General features: G+C 48.0%; 7 protein-coding genes across 7 annotated transcripts; 5 read left to right on the forward strand and 2 right to left on the reverse strand.

The window, feature by feature from the left end:
- Nucleotides 1–586: 586 nt before the first annotated feature.
- On the forward strand, nucleotides 587–2323 carry TRUGW13939_04610 (uncharacterized protein; the record flags this gene model as incomplete). The annotated part of the gene is made up of 3 exons (XM_035487781.1): nucleotides 587–704; nucleotides 767–923; nucleotides 979–2323. 3 exons carry the CDS (start codon nucleotides 587–589, stop codon nucleotides 2321–2323), a joined length of 1620 nt encoding a protein of 539 aa, XP_035343674.1.
- A 1020-nt stretch (nucleotides 2324–3343) lies between these two features.
- TRUGW13939_04611 (uncharacterized protein) lies at nucleotides 3344–4303 on the reverse strand (the record flags this gene model as incomplete). Its single annotated transcript, XM_035487782.1, has 2 exons — nucleotides 3344–4167; nucleotides 4225–4303. 2 exons carry the CDS (start codon nucleotides 4301–4303, stop codon nucleotides 3344–3346), a joined length of 903 nt encoding a protein of 300 aa, XP_035343675.1.
- A 493-nt stretch (nucleotides 4304–4796) lies between these two features.
- TRUGW13939_04612 (uncharacterized protein) lies at nucleotides 4797–5648 on the forward strand (the record flags this gene model as incomplete). Its single annotated transcript, XM_035487783.1, has 1 exon — nucleotides 4797–5648. One exon carries the CDS (start codon nucleotides 4797–4799, stop codon nucleotides 5646–5648), a length of 852 nt encoding a protein of 283 aa, XP_035343676.1.
- Nucleotides 5649–6238: 590 nt separating this feature from the next.
- TRUGW13939_04613 (uncharacterized protein) lies at nucleotides 6239–10328 on the forward strand (the record flags this gene model as incomplete). Its single annotated transcript, XM_035487784.1, has 6 exons — nucleotides 6239–6269; nucleotides 6323–6416; nucleotides 6473–9461; nucleotides 9511–9818; nucleotides 9877–10243; nucleotides 10311–10328. The coding sequence occupies 6 exons, from the start codon at nucleotides 6239–6241 to the stop codon at nucleotides 10326–10328; spliced, it is 3807 nt and encodes a 1268-aa protein (XP_035343677.1).
- A 5155-nt stretch (nucleotides 10329–15483) lies between these two features.
- On the forward strand, nucleotides 15484–17189 carry TRUGW13939_04614 (uncharacterized protein; the record flags this gene model as incomplete). Its single annotated transcript, XM_035487785.1, has 4 exons — nucleotides 15484–15835; nucleotides 15895–16380; nucleotides 16443–16628; nucleotides 16681–17189. 4 exons carry the CDS (start codon nucleotides 15484–15486, stop codon nucleotides 17187–17189), a joined length of 1533 nt encoding a protein of 510 aa, XP_035343678.1.
- Nucleotides 17190–17638: 449 nt separating this feature from the next.
- TRUGW13939_04615 (uncharacterized protein) lies at nucleotides 17639–18796 on the reverse strand (the record flags this gene model as incomplete). Its single annotated transcript, XM_035487786.1, has 1 exon — nucleotides 17639–18796. One exon carries the CDS (start codon nucleotides 18794–18796, stop codon nucleotides 17639–17641), a length of 1158 nt encoding a protein of 385 aa, XP_035343679.1.
- Nucleotides 18797–19366: 570 nt separating this feature from the next.
- Nucleotides 19367–23195, forward strand: TRUGW13939_04616 (uncharacterized protein; the record flags this gene model as incomplete). Its single annotated transcript, XM_035487787.1, has 6 exons — nucleotides 19367–19477; nucleotides 19543–19878; nucleotides 19940–20678; nucleotides 21113–21286; nucleotides 21353–22394; nucleotides 22445–23195. The coding sequence occupies 6 exons, from the start codon at nucleotides 19367–19369 to the stop codon at nucleotides 23193–23195; spliced, it is 3153 nt and encodes a 1050-aa protein (XP_035343680.1).
- Between the last annotated feature and the right edge of the window lie 160 nt (nucleotides 23196–23355).

A 23355-nucleotide genomic window follows, 5' to 3' on the forward strand; every position in this document is an offset into this window, starting at 1 on the left:
TTCTGAAGGAAACCCAATTCCGAAGAAATCACCTTAAGCCCAATTCTTTAGCCCGGGGTGTTACATCACCTAACAAAATCATTGTGAGTTGACTGTAGGCACGCGCTATGATTCCGAAAGTGGTTGGTGCGTAACTGTTAGCGACATATGGTTGTGATGCTGGATGCGGGGCCCCATGGGAAGGCTGGGGTAGTGCTACACGTGGGTTGAAATTCAATTTTGAAAACTTCATGATTTGAACCTCTGTTTTGTACCGAGATTATTTTTTTTGGGATTTTTATAAGCTGATTCTTCTTACCGTTGGTTGCCGAGTCAGCCTTGTGTCGAACTATAAGAACTAGGAAACCCCTTTCTTTACCAATAAGAGTTGAGCCCTTTTCAGCCTAGTAGGGCGAAGTTCATTCCTTGCCTTGAAAGATAGTAACTAATTATACTCGGTTACTGAATGAGGAGCCAAGTATTAACAAAAGCCGGCGTATCAGCCAATGAAAATATGGGGGTTGGATGTTGCGAAAGGCATATTTAATGAGGGGGGATACCCGTGCATGAGTTCATCTAGTTATCAATTCTTTATGTTTCTACAACCATGCATTGGTCTTCTCAATTGCTACTTGTTGGGCTTGCCGCAACCTCATATGCTGGTGGTGTTGGGGCCTCTTCAGCAATTCCGGACTACTTTCAGACAAGCTTTGGTCCATATGCCGGTATGTTACTCAGCGAAATACTCACGCGTAGGATGAAGGGACTGACAAGCAGCTGCTGAAAGGTCCCACAAAAGCTGGAGAGGCTCCTTTTCTAGCCCAGGCCACTCTGCTTGCTCCTGAATACCACTCCTATAAGCCCAACACCCCGGTGGTGACTGACGTTCCTATATTTGGGGGCCCAAAAGATGCGGAAATCTTTAAACACATGGGCAATATATCGTACGTGTGACTAGGTCTTAGCAGATCATCGACCGGGTAACTCACAGAAAAATAGGCCCTATTTGCCTAATCCCTCGGGATTCGGAATCGACGAATATCCACTTCCTTCTGGCACTAATATCACACAGATGCATATGGTTCATCGCCACGGATCTCGGTATCCTACCAGTGACGCGTCTGTAGCCACTGTTTCTGATCGGATCACTGAGCTTCGGGGAAATGGGACGAATTTCACAGGTGACTTGTCGTTCCTCAATGACTGGACTTATCAGCTTGGAGAAGAAGAGTTGACAGCTCTTGGGCGTCAGCAGCTTTTCGACAGTGGCGTCCTCCATTGGTTCAATTATGGCAGATTATACGATCCATCTAGACCACTCATTTCTCGCACCACGACCCAAGTTCGAATGCTTCAATCCGCTGAGAACTTTCTTAATGGATTCTTTGGCCCGGATTGGACTCGGAACGTCACATTAGAGGTTATCACGGAACATCCTGGCTTCAACAACTCTCTAGCCAGCGACAAAGAGTGCACAAATCACAACAACGGCAAATCGTCCGCCGGCGATGATGCCTCCACTCAATGGCAAGAGATATATCTTGAAAAAGCAACTCGGCGGTTTCGCCAATCGATGACTGGAAACCAAAACTGGACAACTTCTGACACTTATAATTTACAAACTTTATGTCCTTATGAGACTGTTGCATTAGGCTTTAGTCACTTCTGCTCCCTTTTTACCTGGGACGAGTGGCTCGGCTTTGAGTACGCCAATGACTTGAGTTACTACGGAGGGAATGGATTTGCGTCACCCACAGGCCGTGCTGTTGGGGTGGGATACGTTGAAGAGCTTATTGCGCGACTGCAGCAACATTATCCTTATCCGGATGAGAATTCCATCGCTATCAATAAGACTTTAGACGATAATGCTACGACATTCCCTTTGAACCAGACCTTGTATCTCGACTTTAGTCATGATACCAACATATTTTCTATTTTGACCGCTCTTGGCCTCAAACAATTTGCTGAGTTCCTTCCTATCTCCGGTCCACCACCCAATCGCCAGCTCATCGTGAGCCATATAGTTCCGTTCGCAGGTCGATTCAATATCGAAGTAATTAAAGCGCCAAGGCCCGTGCTTGCCAAACGGCCCCATGGCTCTCAAGCTTCTGCATATGACCTTAATGGCACTGAGACTACATATGTTCATATGCTGATGAACCAAAGAACAATCCCTCTTGGACAGAGTATCGCTGAGTGTGGCCAGCGCGATGACGGGTGGTGTGAGCTGCAAGCATTCATCAACGTTCAAAAAGAAAATATTATAAAGGCAAACTTCGATGAGAGTTGCTTCGGTAACTATTCAACTCCGAAATATGGAAGTGTCTCCACTGGTACTGTCTGAAAGCACATATCGCCACTATTGTATGTAGTATATCTATGTATATAAATATAGGATATATAACTCTGTCGCCCGCCCATCTAGCTCTTCAGCTCCCTTCTATTATCTCTGGTCCTCGTAAATCAATACTAGTAGTAGTTATTTTACTAATAAATATAGATTAATCAAAATTTTTTTTTTATTTTTAAATTAAATAATATGACTTTACCAGCTAGTTACTAGGCTACTTGTATGCACCTGTGCAAGAAGTGAACCCATAGTTTTACATATATTCATGTTGATTCCTAGATGGTGGCTTCTACTGCCTATCATAGATATATATATATATATCAACCGATACCTGATCCACTTCAAATGATGTGATCAATTAAATTGATGTATATTCGAAAAAGTACAACACGTAAAAGTGCTTGTTTATATTACATATCTCAGAATATAAAAAAGGTCTAGAGGATTGGATACATGTAGGTCTACAACGGCTGCTAACATGAATATGACCGGCGCTATTTTTCTATTGGTCTCTGTCTCGTAAGAACGCATAAGTTTCTCGAGCGGGGCCTGGAAATGCTCTACTCAAAAGATCTAAAGGTCAATACTATATACGTTAAAGATGCTGCACGCGCTCTGTGGACTGCCGCGGAATGGCGGGCAAGCAAGGGTAATGAGACTACTGTTCCTAATGTGTTTAATGTAGTTAATCACAATAACACATCTTAGGCACAAATCGGCCAGGTTCTCTTAGAAATCTTCGACATCAAGGTTTCTTTCTTGGGAACCTTGGTATCTCAGCTGGCCAAGCTTAGCCTTGACGATGTCATCGAGGAATTGGCTCTTCCTACCAAACTTGCTGTCTAGAACATTAAAAATGGCTAGGTAAAGAATCTCTTCCTAAGAATGCATTAATTCGGAAAACACCAAGGAATATACTACAAAAGAAATAATCAGTACATGGTTATGCTATTTTTGCCCTTCATATCGTCTATTATTAGTCAAACTCTCAAAAGTATCACTTCTACCCCAGGTTCACAGAACAAGGCTGCCGGGATTGGCCGTCAAAATGGTATTCAAACGATCCAGGAACGTCCTGGCTCGTCGCTCCTCTCCGGCGGGGACGGTCAGACTGAATACATTGAGCGCAGCGGGAATAGGGCCGTTGGATTCGACCGGAGCCACAGGAGCCGAAGGACGTCTCGGGGAAGAAACATTTCCGGCCAGGATGTCGATGATATCCTCCTCAACGTACTGCTCCTCTTCGTATGTTTCGAATTCATCAATGGGGACAGTATTGATCTCGGGGATGTAGCTTCCACGCCCAAAGCGAACCGGTGCGGCGCCGAGAAGCTCATCAAAGAGCTCGCTGGCAGATGGCTGAGAGAGGGCCGATCGGGGTAGATCGTCATTGGCCAATTCGGTAGCCCGTGCAATAAAAGTAGATAGAGGGACAGTAACCCCGAGGGTTTCTTTAATGCGCTTCTGAGTAGACAAGACCGACTCAAGAGAAATCGATGCGGCGACGGAGATGTCAGAGGGCAATTCGGGAAGAGCTTCCTCAACAGCAGGCGTCGCGGCGGGCTTGGGAGGTGCAGGAGGCGGTGCAATCTTGATGTTGCTGAGATCCAAATGGGCCATCTTTGCGAGGCGCGCAGCCTGTTCAGCCGGGTAGTCGGCCTGGATGGATCCTAGGTACGCGAGAACATCGCCCTTTAGGAGACGGCCCTTGGGGCCGGTGGCGGGGATTTTGGATACTTCAGAGTCGGGAACGCCCTTCTGATGGAGCAGTTGAGTGACGGAGGGATATAAAGGATAGGCAGGATTCTGGGTTTGCGTCGCGGCGTTGCTTTGGAAGCCTGCCAAGTATTTTTTGTTAGCAAGCCCTCGAAGGAAACAGAGGATATTTAACATACGTCTCGCAATGTGATTGACACTGGTGTATCGTCGCGCAATGCCCAGGGGGACTTGTCTGAATGAGAGGCTTGAAGCCATTGTTTGATGCTGTCTGTCTATGGAGACACAGCAACTGCCAGGATTAGGCTAAATCGTGGAGTCTCTTAGCCCGGTATACAATGGTACTTCCACAAGGCTAGAACGAAAACCCAAAGCCTCGCAGCCAACCTCTAGAAAGCGGAATCAAGCATAAAGGCCAAACGTCGGGGGTTTTGTTGAGGGCGAGGTTGAGGAAGCCCAGCGAAGTCTTATCGGATCGTTCCGGTGAGCGTTAGCGGCTTGATCCAAGCTCGCCGGACTGGGTCTTGCCTTGTTGCCCCATTAAGAAACAGCATCCAAAATATTTCATACGGGTGAAAAAGCAACAACAAAGAGCGTTTTCTTTCGTTTTCTCCTTTTTTTAATTGCATATAGCGCATCGGTGAGCATCGTCCAATATCTCAATCGAGCAACAGCTTCTGTTTTGAGCTCCGCCGCATTTGTTGGAGGCCCATGTCTAATGCGGACTTGAACAGGCCATTCTTTGCATGAGATGATTCCCAGAAGCTTCACATTGCGCCTCGGCGCCCTTAAATACCCTACAAATCGCATTTATTCGTCACCGCGAACGTTTTCCTCCTTAACGGCTCGTTTGGCCAAGTCACAGCCACGACATGCTCCGCCGAAACCCCCTTCGCCTCCGCGAAACCCGTCGAGCCATTCCAAAACTGCGGCGAACTTCAGGTTTATGGGTAAACGACCAGAGGGTTTTGGAAAATTCGAGCAGAAAGTTGTTAAGGCCGGACGCGTTTTGCTTTTCGAAGCACCATCGCATGGCAGCTACATACTCGGAGCCTATGGCATTTCCGCTTTCTGTTTTGCATACGCCATAATCAACTCTACCATGAACATTGGAGAAAACCCTGCTATATGGCTGAAAGGTGCTTACTTTAGCATGTGCGTTGTCATGAGCGCGCTGGGTACAGTCTTCGTTTCCCGAGCGGGGAAACTGATCAGGAAAATCACAGCGGTTAGCTCAACTGAAGGTGTGAAGCTTCTGATCGATGTACGATCAATGATACCATTCCGAAAGCCATATACCATAACAACTACACCTCGTCAGTTGGTATTTGCCCGCAAGCTGGTGGTAGATCCGAGTCGCGCAACCCCTGACGGCAAGTTACGTCTTCCTCCTACGACGCGAGTTTCCTTCTTCAAGAATCCAGGAAAAGCTATAAGCTACACCTTTTTCCAATTCGTCTTATCTTTTCGGCGGATTTTTACCCAAGAGGACATGATACTGGTTGAAGTGGATGGGTGGAGGGGACACTACCGAATGGATTCAAATGGATATATTTCCAATGATATATTCGCAATTGGCACCCCTTTGAAGGCTCGAAAGTAGGTCGAGCTGGGATGAAAAAGTCTATTGAACCTAATTTGCTTTTTATTTTATGTATATATATTATGGAAGAGCAAGACTTCCATACTTGCTCTTCCATGTGTGCTATTATTTTATACCATTGCCGTCAGTCTCATCGTAGAGACTTTCATGTACGATATATTCGAATTGGAGCAAACGCTATTCTATGGGCGTCTATGTAGTATCGAGTAAATCCTAACACCTCAAAGCTAACATTTGAAGCTTGTGCGATGAGTCGTGCTTTTGAATGATGAGATATGGGCACAACGTGAGTAAGCATAGAGCTGTAACCTTGTCAATGTGATAGATCCACCTAACGGAATCCGAAGAACAATCGACACCAGTGAAAAAAATCATTATTAAAATAGAAAACTACCTGTTTACTCGGCGTCGAGTCACTTACACGTTGGCGCGCTTCACGTGATCCCACCCCCAGGTCGGCGCGGTCTTAGTCGCGTCCGGAGAGCAAGCGCGACAGGAAAGACATCAGTTTTACCCCTCTCCGCTACCACGCCATACACCTCCTTTACAGCTGTCAACGCGTTGGTAGCGACCGTAGTAGTGCTGCGAAGATGGGAAAGCTTGTTCGGCTTGAGCTTTTCAGTATGTGTTGCTCCTGTCTGAAGCTATACGAACCGTGCTAACTGGATGGTTAGATTTCAAGTCCTACAAGGGCCATCATGTTCTACTTTTCGGCGATGCCTACTTTACGTCTATTATTGGGCCTAATGGCTCTGGAAAGTCAAACTCGTAAGCTCTTGCTCGTGTTGATATGCGCGTGAATCGTTTTACTTATCAGTGTCAAGGATGGACGCCATCTCTTTTGTGCTAGGTATCAAATCGTCGCATCTCCGGTCAACCAACCTCAAGGATCTCGTCTACCGTGGACGTGTACTCAGGACATCCAAGATTAACGGTGATGGCTCCGCCACAATCGACGCTCAAGAGAACGGCGGCGACGGCGGCGACGACGCGCAAGATGGATCAGACGTGGAAAATTCCCAGTCACAGGGCGACCGCGATGACCCGCGCTCCGCATGGGTAATGGCTGTCTACGAGGATGATGCCGGGGAAGAACAGCACTGGAAGCGGTCGATCACCAGTTCTGGCGTCAGCGAATATCGTATCAACAACAAAACCGTGACCGCCCAGCAGTACAACGAGGCGTTGGAAGAGGAGAATATCTTGATAAAAGCGCGCAATTTCCTCGTCTTCCAAGGAGATGTCGAAGCTATTGCTTCACAATCACCTAGAGACCTGACTCGGTTAATTGAGCAAATCTCCGGCAGTCTGGAGTACAAGGCCGAGTACGAGCGTCTTAAAGCCGAGCAAGAAGAGGCAGGAGAACAGCAAACGTTCCAGCTCAATCGCCGCCGAGGAATCAACTCCGAAATCAAACAGTACCAAGAACAAAAGCGAGAAGCCGAGAACTATGCACGCAAGGCCGAGGAACGCGATCAGGCAATCATCACTCACATCCTCTGGAAGCTTTTCCACTTCCAGCGATTGATTGATGAATCTAGTGCAGAAATTCAGAAACACCAAGATGAGCTCAAGGAATACCGTCGGGGTGTTGAGAAGCACGAAAAGAATCTGGAGGAAGCTAAGAAGGAACACGCCAAAGTCGGTAGAAATGTATCCAATGCTGAGCGTAGCATTACAAAGAAAGAGAAGGACATTGAAGATGCCACGAACTCACTCGTCCCTGTCGAGGAGAAGATTGAAATCACTTCCAGCAAGGTTCAAAGATACACTTCTCGGATTTCGGATATTACCAAAGAGCGGGAGTCTCAAAATGCGAATGCCAAGCGCCTCGAGAAAGACTTGAAAGTTGTGGAAAAAGCTCAAGCTCAATGGGAAGCAGACTGGGAGAAGACCATGAGCAGGGCAGGCGGCCAACTCAGCGAAGCAGACCTTCAGGAATACAACAAACTCAAGGAGGAAGTCAACAAGCGCTCTTCAGCCGAACAGCTGAAACTAGACAATCTTCGACGTCAACGAAAGACAGACGCTGAAACGGTAAACAGCCTGAACAGCAAATTCGAGAGTGCGCAGTGGCAACTCCAAAGCCTGGAAACGGAAACGAAGACTTTGAAGGAACGCAAATCGGACATCAATGACACGATCAAGCTCACATCTCAAAATATTGACCGCAAGAAGAAAGAGTTAAATGCTGTAGCATCTGAACGACTTCGCGCTTCTCAAATGCGCACTGAGCTTGAAGAAAAGCTACAGGTTGTCTTGAAAAAATTACTGGAAGCCGACGATGGCAGAAAGCAAAGTGAACGAGAAATTCGAATGAAGGAGATGATTTCTACTCTGAAACGTATCTTCCCTGGTGTCAAGGGCCGTGTCAGCGATCTCTGCAAGCCCAAGCAGAAGAAGTATGCCGAAGCTGTCAGTACCGTCCTGGGCCGTCATTTCGATGCTGTCGTTGTCGACAATGAAAAAACAGCCAAGGAGTGCATTCAACATCTTCGCGACCAGCGAGCTGGACAGGCTACATTTATTCCCCTGGAGACTATTCAGGTGAAAGCCTTTAACTCGAACCTCAAGGGTATGCACCGGGGAATGCGTCTGGCTATCGAAACCGTTGATTACGAGAATTCTGTTGCACGAGCTATCAGCTACGCTTGTGGTAATGCGATTGTCTGCGATGATCTCGATACTGCCAAGTATCTGTGCTATGAAAAGGGAGTCGACGCTAAAGCAGTCACACTCGATGGTACTGTGATACATAAAGGTGGTCTTATGACTGGTGGTCGTGGGCCAGGACACCAAAGCTCCAAGCGATGGGACGACTCGGAGCTGGAGAATCTTCACAAACTAAAGGATAAGCTGCTGGGTGACCTTGCTGCTCTGCCCAAGGGTCACCGTCGAGGAACGGATGAAGAAACCTTACAAGGTGACCTCGTTGGCCTTGAACAGCGTCTTACATATGCCAGGGAAGAATTGAAAGCCTTGGACCGCAACCTGGAGAGCAAAGGTAGCGAACTTCAGTTTGCTAAAAAGCAGCTATCAGAAGTGCAACCCAAGCTACGAGAGAAGCAAAAGGCATTGACGCAGTTGGACGGCTCTATCAAGAAATCAGAGGAGTCTGTTGGTAGTGTTGAGGATGAGATCTATGGTGACTTTTGCAGCCGCCATGGATACGAAAGCATTCGGGATTACGAAGCACAGCAAGGTTCTTTGCAAGAAGAAGCCGCTCGCAAGAAGGTTGAATTTACCACGCAAAAGAGCAGGATTGAGAACCAACTGAGCTTTGAACAACAACGTCTTCAGGCAACGGATGACCGTATCGAAGCTTTGCAAGCACAGTACAACCGTGACGAAGCTCTCATCAAGGGATTGAAAGCCGAACAGGATGGCATCCGGAACCGTTTGGATGAGCTAGGTGCCGAGCTTGAAATTCTTCGGGAACGCCTGGACGAACAGAAAGAACTATACGCCGAGTCCCAAGAAAAGTTGGCTGCCCAGAGACGAGAGCTCCAGAAACGTGCGAAGAATGTCGAGGACACTCTTCGGACTGTGGGAACTTTGGAAGGAGAGATCCAACGCAACTCTTCAAATCGATACGGCCTCCTGCGTCGTTGTAAGCTCGAGGGCATTGACGTTCCTTTATCAGATGACTCAGCGGCTTTGGACAATTTGCCCATTGATGATCTCGTGCAAAATGCCGATCCCGATGCTATGGATATTGACGAAGATGCTAACGCGACTGGATTGGAAACGCCTGCGGTACAGGATTATGGCATCGAAGTTGACTTCGATTCTCTAGGCGAGACTTTGAAAGAGGTATGTATTTGTGTGTGCTCGAATGTATCCTATGCTGATTGTGTTGCAGACTGCGGAAGAGAAGCTCGAGGAAGAGTTACAAGAGCGTATTCGGTCCCTGAATACCGAGCTCGACAAAATGGCTCCCAACTCTCGAGCTTTGGAGCGTTTAGAAAGTGTTGAGAACAAGCTTCGAGGTACAGAGAAAGATTTCGAGGATGCTCGAAAACGGGCCAAGAGGGCCAAGGACGACTTTGAATCTATAATGAGGAAGCGGTCTGAACTATTCAACAAGGCATTCTCACACATTTCCGAGCAAATTGGTCCCATTTACCGGGAACTCACGAGAAGTGCTAACTATCCTCTTGGTGGTCAAGCGTAAGTCATCTGTGGAGCCTTTTATTTTTCTGATGTCACTTGCCTAACATTTGCCTAGTTATCTCGATATTGAGGATTCAGATGAACCGTATCTAGATGGTATCAAGTACCACGCCATGCCCCCGCTCAAGCGTTTCCGAGATATGGAGCACTTGTCTGGTGGCGAGAAGACAATGGCGGCACTTGCACTACTGTTTGCAGTTCACTCCTACCAGCCATCTCCGTTCTTCGTCCTTGATGAAGTCGATGCAGCTCTGGACAACACCAATGTTGCGCGTATCGCTAACTACATCCGGGACCACGCGTCCCCTGGCATGCAGTTTATTGTGATCAGTTTGAAAACAGGACTGTTTCAATTGAGTGAGGCATTAGTTGGTATCTACCGCGACCAAACAGAAAATAGTAGCAACTCGCTTACCCTTGATGTAAGTCATTTTCTCCGCCCAAGCAGGCCTTTTATTTTTCTTTCACCGCCACTAACCGTAACTATAGCTGCGCAAATACCAATAAAAAGCCGTCATGGCAGCTAGTCAAGTATTTTCATGTCTGTACTAGGGATCGGAGTGTCATCTAATGGATTAGCGCATGTTTCTCCGATGGTGGGCTGGCCTACAAGGTGTTTTTTTCTTTCTATGTTTATTATCATTATTTACCTCAGTTATGTACTTCCTATAAAGGACATCTTTGCCCTAGGGTTTGCTTTCCCACCCTTTGCTACAATGATACAATGCTTCAATTCAAGGCTTTATTGTAATATTCAGCTAAACGAACTTAGAATACCTGTTTTTCTTCAAAAGGAGGGCATCGTATACCCTTGCGATCTGTGGGATTATCTTTCTCTAGTCGCAGGATTGGTGATCGTGGTCCAGATCGAGCCTGCTATTTTTCTTTCCCCCCTTTTCCTTTCCCTTTTTCCCTTGGCTTATTCTGCACGTCAACGACCATTTGTGACAGCGCCAACTTTGAAGTTAAAAAAAAAAAAAAGGCGTTCCTGTAAGGGAGAAGAAGGGCCGCGCCGCTCCGTAGTGTAACGTGAAGTCCACGATGAGAAGGGAAAAAGGGAAAAAAAGAAGAAAAAGAAAGAAGAGAAAAGAAAAAAAATTTACATGCAGGTAGATCCGGTTCCCTGAGTCATGTCCTGCCCAATCTCGGAGTTTGCTTTTCCATAGGTGAGAAGAGAACAAAAAACGAATCTGAACTAGAGCTGCAAGTCAGCAAGCCATAGCTCGCGGATGTCAAAAAGAAAACAAAAAAGGGCCTTATCTCCCATTGGTTTGATTTAATCTACTAGATAGTAAATACTTGGTCTTTAAATAAACGAGAGAGAGGAAAAAGGGAGGGAAAAATGAAGGGAAAAAAACAACAAATTAGGTTCTACATGTGGGTAGGTATCCATCAGCCTGTCAAGTTGATATTATTCGACAAGGGCAAGACACCATCTCCATCCTCAATCGTAGGAACCGGTTCTCTTGTGCTTAACGTTTGGCTAGACCGGGAACCCCTGCTGAAAATTTAAATCGAAGAAGGAAAAAAAAAAAAAAAAAGGGAAAAATGACACTAGAACAGAACATCCCGGCCAGTTCATACAAACTAGATGTAGGTGATGCGGTACATTGAACTTGCTTCAGTGTTATCATTATTATTGTCACTATTTAATAACGTCGCTATATGGGAGCATTTTCCAAAATAAGACTGAAAAAAAAGACCGAATAATCCCATGACTTCAATGCTACGCTATTATTCGGTTTCGCCACTAGCCATGTGATACGCCAACCCTAATAAGGCAGTACTCTATACTTATGTAGTGCGACTTTTAGCATTATTGAACCTCCGAATAAAATAAAATAGAGAATAATAATTGGTCAAAATTGGCCAATAGTAATAGGACTTTTGTCAGATCCGGGCAAGTAAAAAACAGTGGAAACCGGTTCTACATTGTGTTCAGACTTCACCTCCGCACCAACTTCCCAACACATGTCATGCCCTATCTACTACCACAATGACAACGCACACATTTCGCCTAAAGAAAGTCCATCGGTGAGTTTCTACTTCTATATCCCTGTCTTTATTGCATTGAGATTATATGTGTGTAGCTGAGATGATGCAGGCTCGAATCTTGAAGACGACACCAAGTAGTCACAGGAAAGTCCGCATGAGCAATATATATATGCGGTTAGTTTTGCAAACTAAGTTTCGCCACATTCCCAGATAAATTTTTTGTAAATAAATTAGCTCTATTTGGTAATAGCTAATGAATTAATTCCCTAGTGAGCGGGCGAATATTCCGAGACTGAGAGAGCCTCTCACTCCTGAGGGAAAGGCATCTTAGCGGCAGAAAAAGGAAAAAAAAGAAAAAAAAAAGAAACCAAAAAGAGCGAGACTAATCGATATGCATGTTATTAATAGCCTAGCTCGCAGCATGACAGTATTATGCTGTTGTAGAAAGAGGGGGAAAGTAAAATGTGATTGATCATATCACGGGGAAAGCTGCTGCAGACGGATGTGGGTCGATCACGTACATTGAAAAAAAAAGGAACCCTACCTATTTGGGTAAAAGAAGACTGGCTAAGGATATCATCCCAGAAGCCCAAAACTTATGATCCAAGGTCCTGAATGAACAAAGAGCAACCAAATGGGTTGTGGAATCTTACATTTAGCCCTAGGTCTTGGCATGCGCGCCGAAACCCTAATTGGTCTCAGTACTGTTAACAACACCGATATTCGTGTATACCATGCTGCAATACGATAGGAAAGTTCTAGGCGCTTTCCTAATTGCAACATCTCTCAAATGTCCTAGAAAAGCTTGACTGGAATCCTGCGAAAAGGGGGAGCGTGCGCTGGGTGGCCAAATCCGAGTAAAACCGGAAGAGAGAAAAAAGAACGAGAGAATACGAAGACGACGAGATCCAATGGCTTCATTCTAGATCGCCTCTTGCAGCGTTTATCGAGTTTCGCTTCAGCACTCCAGATAGTCAGTCACTGGGAGGACCAGTTACATCGCTCACCACCAATTAGTGACGGTACACAGACAGGGAGAGCACTTCCCGGGCTGCATTAGCCAGTGAACGGGCCGCACTTGGCCTGCCGAACAGACCCTTTTCCCCTCCGGTAGCGGCCGTCCAGCTTTTTATCCCTCGCATCTTAGTCTCTTGGTCTCCTCATTCTGAATTTGCTGTCGCAAAGTGTGCGTGCCTGGATGCATGATTGGTCTTGTAGCCTCAGAGGGGATGCCTAAAGGAGAATGCGTGGCTTCAATCGCCAGGAGTGGGGTTGTTATTTCTAGATCATGGATCAGGTATTGGTGTATTTGGTGCAAAATCTAGTTGTTGCAAGACAGTTGTCAAATCGAGGCAGTAGCCTGGTGGATGAAACTAGTAAAGGGCTGCCTGTGATAGTACACTGTCTGAGTGGCCGCAAAACGCTTGAAGCACCCCGTCAAAGTGTAGTTGCTGATGTGTACTTGCTCAAATGGCAGTGAAGAGCTTGAAAGCTTCTTGAAGCCTGAACACGTGTCGATTGAGCATTTTCCATAAAGCCCATGGCAGAAGTACGTAGTCTCGTAATGCATGGTGTCAAATGACCGAGAAGAGGGTCTAGACTTCAGTTGACCATTTACCACCGACGAGGGACATGCGCAGAGATGGAGAGAAACGCACAAGCAAAGCGAAGTGTGTCACCATACAGGAAGCATAATCCTGTTTTCGCAACTCCCATCTGGCACAAGTGGTACTTGCATCAAGAAGGTGTTTTGAAAAGAAAAGCGATTCTAACGCTTGCCGAGAAATGCAGTTTGTTGACCCCCGACCTCAATTATTTTTCCGATGCACTGCGAGAGATGTGTGAACTTATGTACGTAGCCGGAGTATCCAGCCCCCCGGATCATTGCTTGTTACCACAAAGCCTCTCGTAGCCGAGAATATCAAGTTAAATCGCTTCTATTACCACGGTGAAGCAGTTGAATTTCCATCCAACCCAAACCCAAATGGGGTGAAAGGCCACAACTGAACTGTGGAGACGATAACACACAAGCTGTGACAGCCATGTCCAGGGATCATGGACGCCACACTTGGAGGGTGACCAGGGTGAATCGCCTCTGTAAACATGCATTCAGAAACCGCCCACGGAAAGCGTTTAATGCAAGCGACCGGGGTTATTGATTCTTGCTCTACACATGCAGAGTCATCGGTTTTCACCGCCTGGTAGACCATGGTCAAGGACCAGAGAGGAAGTAAAACCGAAACTAGTCCTGCCAACACGCTCGTCTCTATCATCGGTTTTGTGGCAATGTTGTGTACCCACCGAGGGTCGAAGGGGAAACAGGAGGTGCAAGTGAACGGTTTTCTTCCTCTGACGTTGAGCACCAACGAATCCAGACAGAGAACAGAAAACGAAATGTCCCATTGTCCAGATAATCAATTCATCCAACGGATACCCCGCATACCTTGCATAAATCGACAAACCGACTTACCGATGGCTGCATAAAACACAAGAGTATAGCATCAGCGCGAGTCTATGCCATTCGCTTCCCAGAATCTAGACTTCATGCAATCTGGTCATCTGCTGCAGAGCTATCCATTGTGTCAAACAGTTCTAGGGGAAAAATGTCTTGAAAGATGGTCTTCGTGCAAACCAATCCAGTTTCAGGGTGCACAAACGCAAACGGCGATTCCGGTTCTGCCTATCAGAACGTAGATGTCAACATGTGGCGTATTGAGGAACGCAGGCGACTTTTTGCCTCTGGCTGCAAACACTGCCATTCGGATCAGCATCCCGTATCACCACCGCCAGACTCTTGCCGCGATCGCCGAGTAAAGCACAGTACAGACGACGTACTACGTAGTACTGATTTAGGCCCCACACTCAGTCGATCGTCCAGGTCCTGATTACTAGGGTATCCGTAGCCCCGGCTCCTAGCGAAAACTAAACTCAAGGAGCTATACTGGCGGCCCCGGTAGTCCCCCGGAGCGTTTGACTGCCTTCCGGGAACCGGCGTGAGTGTAGAATGTCAATAATGGCTCCATAAAAACACATATTTCCTAGCTGCTTTCTTATCCACTTGGCGAGACGTGCCGTTTGCTCCAATCCAAATCGGGAAAAAATGTGTAAACGAATTGACTAGCGCCGAGACAGCTGAGACCCGCGCCCTTTCTCCATAAACCCACATTACGCATGCAGTCAATCTGGCTTCCTGGCTAAGTTCGCCATTAGCCATGGGGTTTAGAGTTTGTAGAGACGCATGGCCAGCTCCTCCTTGCCGAAATGACAGGATCCCTGATCCACAAGCATGAAGCTCGGACCGGACATTCAATATCTTCTTCCCCGGCGTGGTCGGACCTTGATCTAAACCACTAAAGTCGTAGAACGTAATAGCCATGTCTCGTCTAAGTCGTCTATGGTCCAGCAGATGGAGACGTTCATCCAACTGCATTCTGGAGCGTCGATCAACGGCAAACATGGGCAGCTGCAAATGGGCAGTTCTGGCTCCATAGCCTGTTTGTGTACATTACCCATATCTGTCAGTCATCCCAACGGAAAGCTTTAATACCAGCCTTCCCCCCCTCCCTCCCAAGGCCTACTGACAACCCCACGCTTCACTCAGGAAAAGTCGCGCCGTTATTCAGTTGACCAGAAGCATTTAGTCGCGATATCAACAGGTCGAAGAAAGATGGCCGGAGTGGGAGAACCTCTTCCTTTGAACAGAGCTCAAAGCCATGCTATGTTACCATACAACAACACAATCGTCTCGTCACATGAACCAGCAGCTGCAGCGGCCGATCATCATCAGTTGCACTTTCAACTAACTCACGGCATAAAGGACGAACGTTCCCCGACACCAGGAACAATCAGTACTCAGTATTCCCATTACGCTATGGTATACAGCAACGACGACGGCAACATCGCTTTTGAAACCTCTCCATCACTTGCAGACTCGGTAAATGTTTTATTCACACCTGAGCTTCAAGAGAGGTTCGCACAGATCGTGTCATTTCGAACCCCTACAATATCCATGTTACCAGGTTCGTTAGCTCTTTTGTTATTTGGGTGTTTGCAAGTTCAGGGATAACCGTCTCTTTAGGCCCAGATCGAACCCGGCGCATGTCTACTTTCCCTGGTGCTAGGGGAAGAACACGGCATGGGATGCCTTGGAGCCCTATCAACGGGAATTCGGCATCATTGATACACTGGCAGCTCAGTCAGAACCGGCACCAAAGGCAGCATGGTAGGAGGCGAGGTGTGGGGTATCCATACGCTATCACTGATCAGGGAGGCGACGCCTTAACCTTGCCTCCGTCAGGATGTGTCATTAGAGTCGACGATGAGCAGCGGTTGAAGAAGTATTATGAAAAGGCGTTCGAGGCATTCCAGCAATTGAACTGCCGAATCATCGCCAAGGCTTTCATCAAGCTTGTCGAGCCCCGGAAGCAGGTCAACTATCCGTACAATGGCCGACGGTCTAGCCCTGGAGCTGATCCCGAAATCCAGCCTGACCCCGAAATGACGAAACCGCCGTGGTGGCCGGCCGGGGTCAAACACAAGGAGCCTGACCACTTGCTGAAAGGAGGTATTTCAACCCTTTCCCTCTGTCTTTCTTCGTCTTCCACAGTTGCTGATGTATGCGTGCAGAGAGAATCAAGCTGCTAGTCCATCTCCTTCGAAACCTGGGACACAGCCATGATATCACGGCAGAGAAACTGCGAGAAGCCGGCCAAGACGTGCGCCGATCGATCAGCCCTCCGGAGCGCCTGCAAATTTTGGACGAGGTATACAGCGTCAGACATATGGAGGAAAGGTACCTGAGGGGCGATATCTGTAGGTCTCCACGATATCACCACCTTCATCCAAGTACTGACCTCTCGACTAGCCGCAGATGTGTTGATTCCCATTGCCCAAGTGCACTTGACTGGCCCCGAGTTTGATACAGATGCGATGAGCCCTGAAGACTCGACGAGCAGAGTTGGAGATGACTCGTGGATGGCGGGGTCGTACTCGTCGAGCAGCGAGGGCAGGCGCGATTCCACCAGGACGCCGGACAGTCATGTGCCCTTCAACAACCATAACCCGATGGGCCAGTCGCAGCAGTTCAGCCTGACACTCCCCAACTCCCCAAACACGTCGTCGACTCCTGCAAGCTCCTTTGATAGCTCCACGACGTACAGTCCCCGTGAGTATACCAGCAGCGCTGCCTCGAGCGTGATGTCGCAAGAGCCCTCCAGCCACCCGGTTGGCACCCTGCACCAACCTCAGCGCCCTGACCTGACCAGCTACCTGACACAGCCAATGATGGCCCCAGTCTCAGGTCCTGCTACGACAAACGTCCTATGGAACTCCTCTATTCACGCCCCAGTACCTCCATATCAGCATCCCTACTGATACCCCTGGAGAGTGGGCTCTGTTGAAACAAGGTAAAAAAAACAAAAGTCTGTTATATAGCGCGGGCGCTCTTCTACAGGATGGCGTTTAGGTTTATATCATATTTGTGCTTTTGCTTGTGCTAGCGCTCAAGCTCTAACATATCTCGGCGGCTTGTGAAGGGGGTTTTTTTTTCCGGGACTTTTCAATTTTTACAACTACATACTTAATATTTGGAGACGATGTGTATAAGTGTTGCTACATATGTTTTTACTTTTTACTTTTATTTTTTTTGGATATAATCTTCATATATAGAATAGCGGAATGTGCCATACTTGAAGTTTTAGTCTTGATAGATTGGTAATTTTTCCATTCTTGGAAAATATATAAAGAAAAGAGACATTATTGACGAAAGGATGGACATATATAAGACTAAAATTTAAATGGCTGACATAGTACACACCATAATTCTATTCGGTGAATGGCCGAATGGCTACCTGCAACCCCCATGCTTGACTTTCCGCCGCTTTGGAGATAGCTTCGTTGTACTGATCGAGTGTGTAATCGAGTACTCGAGCACCGCTGCTTTCTCCGAGCTTTAGCAGACCTCGCTCTGTCAGCTTGATCAAACCTCTCACATCTTCCCCCTCATACATGTATTGTCCCCTGATGGTGATATTCTTCCCAATGACCAGCCCGTACGGCAACGAGAAGTCGCCGTGGGGGAATCCCATAAGGACGCCTTTGCCGTACTGCTTGACGGCCAATACACACGCCTTCATATGCAATGGGTTCTGCATTGAACTAGGAGTAAAGTCCATGAAAGCATCAACGGTGCCGAACTGAGTCAATAGCCCGACATCTTGGCCAACGTTTCCAGTCAGATGAACCGGATGGACCCTAGGGTTGCTCTCGGCAAGAAGTTTAAGGGTCTCTGCATTACGACCGACAGCAATAACACGGGCACCCATGGCTGTAGCAACTTGAACGGCAGCACCACTATGGTTGCCAGTAGCGGGGGAAATGATGATTGTTTCGCCAGCCTTGAGGTCGATGGCTCTGAGTCCTCCATAAGCAACCGCATGTTTCATCAGGTAGGGGATAGATCCAATGCCATATCCGAGGCCGCCCTGTTCAACGCTGCCGAGCAGGACTTTTTCGTCAAGTGGGAAGCAGTTTTCCAGGGGAGAACGAGCATATTCAGTCCAGAAGCCATCTCGCCAGAGACCTTCCTGATGGCTTAGTGCCTTAGCAGAAGGCGAAGGTCCTTCAAACACTGCTCGGATAATCTGGGCATTGGGGTCATCTCGGCCGCGCGTAAAAGGGTCCAGCAGAACGAGTTGGCCGAGTTTCAGGCTTGTCGCGTCCTTTCCTAATGCTGCAATTCTTCCAACCGCGCAGTTTCCCGGGATAAAAGGCGGCTGTTGGCTGAAGTGAACGTTACGCTCCTTCAAAAGCAACCGCTCTTTTTCTGAGGGGTCAACAATAGCCGCGAGGATCTTGACAACGGCGCTGCCGGGTTCTGCAGTGGGTGTTTGAAGGGTATCGAAGGAGAGCGGTTTGCCATATTCGCGGCAGACAACCGCACGGGTAGTGGGAGGCAAGGCGGAAGAAGAGGTAGTAGCCATGATGATTGATTTTTTAAGTTGTTGTTGCAAATATGATTGAAGTAAATAGAATGATCTGTGTAATGTTTGGTGGCAGTTTGAGTTCTGATGAATAGCCATCATCTTGGGGTTGCGAGCAGCCCTTCTTATAGCCCGCTGGAACGGCCCTTTAGAAAATTTCCCATATATTTCCGTTCGTAAGACAATCATAACACCGAGATTTTTTATGATGATATCCAACAGCCATAGCAACAAAAAGAATAGCGATGATGGATGCGATTGGCCAGGGAGTACAATGTATAAGTGGGGCCCATGTTGAATACGAAAGAAGGTTAGCGGGCCCCATTTCCGCGACCAATAGCGGCTCAGAACAGCCGGAGATAAGATGCGGCGTCATTTTCGGACTCTGTTGGGCAGTCCAGCCCGAGCGCGCAAAACGAGACGAGGTTAGCGTCGATGGAGATCGACTAACCTGCTCTCGTTTACACATGCCACACGATACCACCCAACGTGCCCCATACTCAGCCTCTGCGCTGAAACTCGCGGATCAAACTCCGGTTTAAGGGGATATCCATATCAGATGGAGAAGAGATGGATGGTCGCATGCAACAACAGCCCACATCAGCATCAGCGCCGCGAAAACGCCGGGCTCACCGAAAATCCCGCGCTGGTTGTCGGAACTGCAAACTTCGTCGAGTTAAGGTTGATTTCGATGCATGCTCTTAAGACCGAACATCGTTAGTAACGTTTCAATCTGGATAATCTAGTGCGATGAGACACGACCGGCTTGCCGGAACTGCACTGGTCTGCTTGTGACCTGCAACTACGATACTTCCTCAGTCGCCAAGTCCGGAACTGCCTATGACGGGGATCTCAGTTTCTCGGTATCGGCGGTAAAGCTCGCCAATTATGCCGTAGTCAAGGTCTTCAGCGAGACGGTGTCTCCTCAGTGTCCACAGGCAATTGATATGCCCCAATTTCGCCCTCTCACTAAGTGCGATATCGACCGACTGAAGAGATGGGACACGCGAACGGTCTTCACTCTTGGGCCCCCAGAGATCTGCTCTTCCTATCAGCTGTCTGTGAGAAAGGACGCTGCACAGGTACGGAGAAGGAATCAATGGGAGTGATCCGATGTTAACATTTTTTTAATTATTGATTTAGTATCCCTACTTGCTGCATGCCATATTAGCCATGACTACCATGCATGATCGAGTTTACCAAGCATTGGAATACTCGGACGATGACTGCAGCATGGAGACCCAGTACTATCATCTTGGCCGTGCTGCCGCGCTATTCAAAGAGAGACTAACCAAGCCGTCTATTAAAACAGCAGACCGTAATGCCATATGGACAACAGCGTCTCTGCTTAACCACATGTCATCGTCTGCACTGAAGACATGGGACCCTGAGAGGTCATGGCCACTAGCAGCAACCCCAGATCCCCATATGGACTGGTTTAATATGAGCCAAGGACTTTTAACTATATACCAACATGCTTCTCCCGCTGAACCGGGCGGATTGTTCTATGATCTTTTTAAAAAGCCCCGAGTCCCTGGACACGACATTTTAAGAAACAAATGGAAGCAAGACAGCCGCGAAGGGATCGATGGCATTCCCTTTTCGTTTATCTCTCTCTGCGAGCTTAATGTCTTATCGAACGCGGAAAATAACCCATATCACGCAGCGGTGCGGGCTCTCATTGAGATCTGGGACATGGAGCATAACAAATATACAGCATTCCGCTTCATGTCCTTTATTTCGCTGCTGCGCCCGGAAATGAAGGATTTGGTGCAGCAAAAGGACCCGCGCGCCCTACTTATACTGGCTTACTGGTATACGAAAATGTTTGATCTGCACTGGTGGGTGCACCAGCGATCCGTTGTCGAATGCACTGCCATATGTGTGTACCTTGAGAGGTATTATTCCTCGGATAGTCTCCTGATGGACATGCTGCAATGCCCTTTGTCGAGGCTGGAGGAGTTCCAAAGAGGAATGGCATCAAGCGTATAGAACAAATGCCATGTATATATTTAATGTCTGTAATAGCGGGTTGTTGCCTCAGGCAGCAATCCAGGTTGGGGAGAAAGCTTAAATGGGTCTTATCGATAAGCAGTCTGATAGGGTTATCAGTTTGTTACGGTGCTGTAACAAGGCAGCAATAATACCTCGTTGGAAAAAGACCCGTATATACTAGTATACTGACACAGTAATAAATCACTGGATAGTGTTTTAATCATCATCATCACCTGAGTCCGTGAACAGCCATAGCCACGAGCAGCCCAGGCCATAAAAATAGTTGGGACGCGCTAGGCCGATCACGCGGCTAAGCAGTAGCTGCCGCCTCAGCCAACCATCGCCGCAGCTTCAAGCACGAGAAACACTTGTCGACTCTCCTCGTTGTGCCTCCCCCGCCCGCGTTCTATCATGAGTTCTGGATGGTGAAATCGCCTGGTTCCACATCCACACTTTGTTCTCGACGGCTTGAAAGCACGCAAACGAAAAGTACAAGTAAGTCCGTCGCTGCCCTCTCTCTCTAGCTGTCCCCTGGCCAGCGTTCACGACGTGGAGCGGTAGCAACTCGTTGCCCTGTCGAAGACACTGCTGGCTCTGCCTATTCTGCTCCTCTGCCTGCGATTACCGAAACAAAGACGCGAGCGCTGGGAAGCTCGCGCCGCAATCACGAGACCATGCTGACGCTAAACCGCCTTACTAGTCGTCCCTACATCACCCACGCACGGAGCAGTCGCACCTTGCTCGATTTTCAACAAAAGGAATACAGCAGAATGGAAGACGAAGATGTACTTGCGCGCATCAAGGCTGCCTCCGCGTCTTCGGAGGCGTCCACTGCACCAGTGTCGCCCGATCTGCTCGCTGTTGACTCGGACGGTACTCCAGTGCCGACAGATGGCTCTGCCTCGCCCACATTGTCCCCCGGGAAGCTGTCGAGGAGCCAGTCCTTTTCGAATAGCAGTTCCTACCAGGAGGACTGGGAGACCTTTCCGCCCTTGGAAAAGTTGACCATTTTTGATATGTTCGACACCTTTTCGCTCTCTCAGAAGATCGAAAAGTGGCAGCAAACGATCAACCAACAACGGGAGCGCGTGCGCAAGCAACGCCAGAAGTTGAAGTCTGTCTCCGACCTCGCCAAGGATCGCGTTGTCGGCCAGTGGAAGAAACGTGTGCCAACGGCTGAAGAGCAGCTCGACAAATACCGCGGCCGGATGCGCACTTCGGTGGACCGACTGAACAAACAATGGAACAAAAGTTCGACAGTGACTCTTCGGGAAAAGGTATCCTTCCTTTGCGGTGTGATGAACATTTTCATCAGTGGTTATATTATCGGCGCTCATCCGGAATACTTTTATTGGTGGTACACCCTCCAACTGTTCTACTTTATGCCCATTCGCTTGTACTCGTACCACAAGCGGGGCTACCACTATTTCCTGGCAGATCTGTGTTATTTTGTGAACCTCTTGTCGATGCTGACCATCTGGGTCTTTCCTCAATCGAAACGACTTTTGATTGGGACCATCTGCCTGGCGTATGGAAATAACGCTGTTGCAATCGCCTTGTGGCGAAATTCGATGGTCTTCCATAGCCACGACAAAATTGTTAGGTAACGAGTCCAGCCTGGAGAAACACTGGCAAATGCTAACTAGGGAACAGTGTGTTCATTCATATCATGCCGCCAGTCGCCTTCCATTGCATCACGCATATGACCTCTCCTGAGATGCTCAAAGAAAGATTCCCGGCCGTCTACAACGTCAAATTTAGTGCGCCAGGCGCGCCTGAACATTTCACACTCCCGGCCATGATGCTCTGGGCTTCTATCCCATATGCAGTCTGGCAACTGACATACCACCGATTTATCACAGTGCGCCGTGCCGAAAAAATCGCCGCTGGCCGGCCCACTAGCTATACCTGGCTTCGTCGCTCCTATGCTAAGACCTGGATCGGAAAAATTGTCTTGGGACTCCCCAGTATTCTTCAAGAGCCCGCATTTATGCTGGTCCAGTACCTCTACGCGGTCTTAACTATGATACCCTGCCCGCTGTGGTTCTGGTACCGATGGGCTAGTGCCGTCTTCGTGACAGTCATGTTCATGGTGAGCATTCACAATGGCGCAGCTTATTATATTGACGTCTTTGGAAAGCGGTTCGAGAGGGAACTGGAAGCCTTGAAGAGAGATGTTTCCCGATGGCAGTCATCCCCTGATTTCACCACCAGCCCAGTTCTTACTCCTGACACTGCGGACGAAGGCACCAGTATGCTTAGTGACCTTCTCGACTTACCGCCAGTGATGGCTGAGAAAGCGAAACTTGAACATATCCCCAGTCTTGATGATTTGACCAGCACTACTGGCTCCCAGCCCGGAGCGCCTGATGTAGCATCTCAACTGCGAAACCGAACCGTCTGAAGCTTTGGGGCTTTTTTGTTTACATATTGGCTGTTCTTTCTGTCCCCTTTATGATTTATTTGTTGCAAGCACGAATCGGTCTTTGACCATGTGCAATTCCGCGAAATTTGGAATATCCCAGAATTCCAGGATGTTTTTAACGGCCTTGAGGGAAATGTGG

The sequence above is a fragment of the Talaromyces rugulosus genome, chromosome II (assembly GCF_013368755.1).
Source record: "Talaromyces rugulosus chromosome II, complete sequence".
Classification (NCBI taxonomy): domain Eukaryota; kingdom Fungi; phylum Ascomycota; class Eurotiomycetes; order Eurotiales; family Trichocomaceae; genus Talaromyces; species Talaromyces rugulosus.